A 5,390-nucleotide genomic window follows, 5' to 3' on the forward strand; every position below is an offset into this window, starting at 1 on the left:
TGCTGAATTAAGATCACATTGTTTTTGGTTTTTGTTTATGTTCTTTTTTTTAGGTGACCACAATGAATTAAATCATCACCCACTATGAAAATGTCCAAAAGAGATTCACCAAGTTTGAATTCATGAAAAGGCTTTCACCATGATTATCATTGACTTCAACTATTGCAAGAACAGCTATAATTTCTGAGCTTTTCTGGACACCTTCAAAGAGCTGCTGCCAGAAAATGAAGACAAGAAGAAGATGTCCCTGTTTTCAGAGCATTACAGGAAGACTATAATGAAGGACACAGCTGACTGTTGAAAGAACTTATTTTCTGAAGTTAAAGAATAAATAATTCTAATTTAGTTTTTCAATCAGTGCTTCAGAGTTACAGATGTTAAACCCTCTGTTTGAAGAATAAGTAATCTTTTGTTTTATTCCAATGTACAAAGTTCTACAGCTATGATGGTAGATATAAGTAGTTCAGTGTGTTTTAATTCACCTGAGGTAAGATTTAATATCAATGACTCTGTTAGCATAGCATTTGACACTGTAATAACACTGAATGACATCTTTATAATTGTTGCTACTTGTTTTACGTGAGGTAAGAGATAATATCAATGACACTTAATGACACCTTCGTAACTGGTCCTACTTGATCCACTTGATGTAAAAGGAATTATTAATGACTGTTATTAAATCATTTGACAGTGTAATAAAGCTTAGTGAAATGTTTATTGTTGGTCCTACTTGTTTTGCTTTATTTCAGGTAGGGGAAATATTAATTACTGTTTTGTTACTGTTTTATTAGTGTAATAACACTTAATGACATTATTATGGCACCCTGTAGAAGACCAAGCTGCAGTGTGCCTCTTGATGTGAGAAAGAATGGCATTGATCATTTTCCAACATGGGAAGCCCAACAGAGACTCAATCACTTTTCACATCTCTACTGTAAAACGTTGAACGTACATCTTTGCCTGAACAAGGACAGAAACTCTTTTAGTGCCTACCACGAAGTGAAATAAATGGCTGTAAAAAAATTGTTGGTGGAAAAAAAACTAAGAGAAAAACTTCCTAAAGTGTTCCATACTTTCTAAATATTATAGGCAATATTTGTTTTTGCATCTAAAACTTACATTGTTGTGAGCCAAAAGTTGTAAGAAAAGCCTGCTGTATCAAATATGATACAAAAATATCTCATAAAATAAATGACATGGCAAATTAAACATTATTAGATTTTGCTTCAAGGCTTCATCAATCAATCAATCAAATCAAATTTTATTTGTATAGCACATTTCAGCAGCAAGGCATTTCAAAGTGCTTTACATCATTAAAAACAAAAACACAGAGAAATAAACAAACTTCATGAAGATCTTAGTTCTAAAAAATTAGAATTTTCTGACTATTTTTTTGATGGGTCAGGCTATAATTCAATTCCTTTTATAAATCAGAAAATATGCATTTTACTGTCTGAAATGTAACAACAGCATTTCATTCATAGCAAAGGATGCATCTGCAGCTAAAGATTCTTCCAACAGCAGCATGTGAAGTGCTCAGTCCTTTCTGCTGCAATTCTTTCAGATTTACTTCAGTGTATGGCTAATCTGGTGATTAGTAAAGGATAATTGGATAGCAAAGGGTGCTTAATAGGAGATTTTATTTTTAAAGTCTTTGAATCAGGTGAAGCTAAAATTATGCCACTTGACAAGCATAAATATGGGTAGAACATATTTGCAGAGAAATGTTTTTTTTTTTTATTTTAAAAAAAAGCAAAATGTATATTTTTGTACAGTTTTGGCTTCATTACTGCTCTGGTTATGTTGTTCTTTTAACAAATGGCCTTTTTTGAGTCTGCATGCTCCAGTTAACAATTCGTCGATTACTAAATTAGTTAACAATTATTGCAGTAATCATTTAATTACGATTAATCATTTGAGCCCTAAACAGCATCAGAAAGTGCCTACAGAAAGTCATGAGACGATCCTCACCCTGATGATCCTGTCAGAGCGATGCCGTCGCCGTATGCGGTTGAGGCCCTCCACAAAGCGAATGAAGCCGTCCAATAGGACCCAGTCCCCACAGCCACCCATCCCAGTACCCGCCCCCTCTCCATACACGTCCCAGTGGCCCTCCCCGTCTGCCACCCGCCGAGCCCCTCCGGCCGGCAGCAGCAGAAAGCGGGTCCGCCAGAACTTCAGTGAGTCGATCAGGCTGTTGGGCAGAGACAAACCTTTCAACATAGCTTCAACCACACATTTGCAGTGGTTTTCTTCTGCTAAAAAAAATGAACGAAAACTAAGGATGAATTATTTTACTTACCAGAATAACTTAAGGAATTTGTGCAGCTAAAATAGAGGCAGGGTACAGGCGCAGATTTAGATTTAAAAAATGATTTTTATTCAGATAAGGAGTCTGTTCCTGATGGAATGAGATAGTCATCTCTTCAATGAGAACAATATAATGTATGAGAAAGTATTTATCTGGAAATAAATAATTTCAGATTTATCTACATTTTATACAAAATAGCAAGTTGCAAATTAATCATACCTTTGTCAATAATCAATATAAAAGTGCTTATTGCACTCAAAACCTTTATTATTTTACTTTTATCTTTGGTGATGAGCTCCATGTCTTTGAGTTTGTCATCACTTTAATCTTTAGCCTCAACAAAACTCCATCACATTCAAGTATGGAAGGAAATAGGGTTGCACCGATTGCAGTTTTCTGGTCAATCACAGAACTTTTAAAAGCCTGACTTATCAATTTTTTTGTCTGAAATATAGCAACAAAGTCGTTCAGTTGGCAACAGTGAAGTGACTTATTAACCGCCCTGTGCAGACCTGACCTGGTGGGTGAGCCAGTCAGTTAGTCCTCTCTCACTGCAGAGCAAAAGAGGACAGTGACTGATGTTCCGACATCTATGGAGGTAGATAAGATTGGTAGATAAAATTGTGTAAGTATCAATCAATCACCGATAACCCAAAATAAAAGAAATCAGGGCCAACTTATTGGTGCACCTAGAAAAAACATGTTCAGATAACATAAAGGTTACTGTAAACTTAAATCTGCCAGAGGTATGAATAGTATAGATAACCATTACCATTGATGCAAAGCTTTTAGTGAAGGAATATAATAATCATCACTGAGATTCCAACTGCCTGCTTAGTTCAAACCACTCTGACCACTGCGGTATTTGATGGTCGGCTTTTCAGCTTTTTAAGCCTCTCATTGCTTTGGTGTTGGCTGGTACCCATGAGCAGCCATCGACAGAGTTACTCTAGAGACACAAGCAGCAACTCCACCATCACAGCCAATCAGTGAGCAACGAATGCTATCTGTTGCTACTCAAACAGCTTGATAACAGAGCTTTGTTTGGTAACTAAGATCAATTGAAATGTAAGTGTGATTGAACTGAAATGACTTGAATCAAGGTGACATTTGTTATAAATTGGCGCAATATACATACACTGAATTGAATTTGAGCAGGTGATACTGGAAGAGGGACTTCAAAAAGCCTTCATTTCCAAACCCAAATCAAATGTTCAATCAGATTAAGATCTGGAATCCCTGCAGCGATCATATCTCAGAGAGAGAAAAAAAAGAAAAGATCCTTATATACATATATGTATATAAGGATGTGTGTGTGTGTGTGTGTGTGTGTGTGTGTGTGTGTGTGTGTGTGTGTGTGTGTGTGTGTGCGTGCGTGTGCGTGTGTGTGCGTGCGAAGGTCTAAATATTCAACACTCAATGGACACTCCTATTTTTTCGTAAAATGAAAAAATGAAGAGAAAAAAATAATGCTTAATTTCCTTCATCTTCATAAATATGCACAATTTTTTGTTGGTCTTTCACATACAGTCCCACCAGATACATTAAAGTTTGTTGTCCTAAATTGCCAAAATGTGACACTTCCTGGTACATTAGTGCTGTTGCTAGGTGCTGCATGTGCTCTGTGACAACATTCATTTGTGTGCACCTGAAATCCTCAGAGCCAGCCGAGCAGATGTACTGGTCCAGGTAGTTCCACTTGTATTCCTCCAGCCGCTCATGTCCAAACTCCACCCAACAGGACACAAACTGAGCATCCGAGTGTGGAGGACACAGGCTGTAACTGTACTGGATCTGAGCTGATTCATACGGATACCTACAGACACACACACCAAATCCTCACTTCCTTGCTTTAAATTGGAAACCAAAGATTATAAAACTGTTTTCCCCCCAGAACGTGATTTCTTTTCAATTTTTTTAATAAACACTACTTTAAAAATATCTGTCATGTTAATAAAGAAAATCCTATAATAAAATCAAACCAAAATGTCATAACCTGCTAGTCTTTTTTAGTTTTAGCCAGGGTAACTATCAGATAATCAGCTGTAGTTTTTTCAGTAATAACACGTCTTTTAGAGGTTTCAAGAGTTAAGATAACTTTTCAGTGAATTTGAGTAGGATGATGTCAGAAGCACTCACTTTGGCAGGTAGCGAGTGACAGTGATGATCTTGTCTCTGAGGCAGACCTTATGGAAGGTGCGGCCCATGCTGAGCCAGTAAACCGTCTCTTCTTCCTCCGCTCGACGCAAAGACACCAGACCTTGGGCAACAACAATGGCAAAATGCTGGTTTTTTTTTGTTTTTTTATGTTTTCCTGTCCCTTCATAGGTTGCATCACCCATGCCTAGCACTGACCATGACAAAGATAATGTTGAGGACAAAAATGAAAACTGTTGTTTTAACACTATGCTTAAAAAAGTATTCATTTACTGAAGTCTAAATTTGTGTTGTTTTTTCCTCATAGCTGTAACTGGTCAGTTCTCTGGATCAGATTTAGTTACCTCTAGTGTACAGAGGACTGCTGCCAAGGGGTGTGGCCACTGCAGGAGGAGGTTTTCTGTTGTTTGTTTGGACTATTATCTGATATCCCTGCATTAACCTCTGACAAATGAACTCTTCAAACACCTGAGACGCTGTCATCACTGGAGCTTCATCTTCACGTCTGTAAAAAGGAAAGAGAAAGGCAAACGTCATGGTCAAAAGGAGGAAAGCTCCCTGCCAAAACAAGTAAAAACAATTTTGTCTTGTAGAGTAGAATGAAGAGTTAAACAGTTATTTGAAAAATAATAACCATTTTAGAATTCATTTATTATTTTCAAACAATAAATTCTTGTATTATAGTTTCAGAATCCTCTGAAGTGGATCATACCAACTCTGGAGTACCATTGCTGATCAGTTCACAAAACTCCTTAATGACCTCTACGGTGGTGGGCACATTTCCACTAATCTGCTAATGCACTAATATTGGAGCTTTGAAAACACAGCACACTTAGCTTCCCCTAAAATAAAGTTGTAATAATATGAAAATAAAGTCATAACGTTACCAAAATAAAGTAACTTTCCTGAAATAAAGTAATAT

General features: G+C 36.8%; 1 protein-coding gene across 1 annotated transcript in view; it reads right to left on the reverse strand.

Moving 5' to 3' along the window:
• The window catches only part of LOC106936639 (DEP domain-containing protein 5-like), a 45,949-nt gene extending 40,929 nt beyond the window's left edge, over positions 1 to 5,020 (reverse strand). The window contains exons 1-4 of the mRNA XM_015017766.1: positions 4,813 to 5,020; positions 4,451 to 4,571; positions 3,960 to 4,127; positions 1,972 to 2,194 (exon numbers count right to left, since the gene is read on the reverse strand). Of these exons, the coding sequence (XP_014873252.1) occupies positions 1,972 to 2,194; positions 3,960 to 4,127; positions 4,451 to 4,571; positions 4,813 to 5,005 (705 nt within the window). The 5' untranslated portion in view covers positions 5,006 to 5,020. The remainder of the gene's footprint in view (positions 1 to 1,971; positions 2,195 to 3,959; positions 4,128 to 4,450; positions 4,572 to 4,812) is intronic.
• Positions 5,021 to 5,390: the final 370 nt, after the last annotated feature.

This window comes from Poecilia latipinna, unplaced genomic scaffold (genome assembly GCF_001443285.1).
Source record: "Poecilia latipinna isolate Pla-1442-1.1 unplaced genomic scaffold, P_latipinna-1.0 Scaffold2185, whole genome shotgun sequence".
NCBI classification, from domain to species: domain Eukaryota; kingdom Metazoa; phylum Chordata; class Actinopteri; order Cyprinodontiformes; family Poeciliidae; genus Poecilia; species Poecilia latipinna.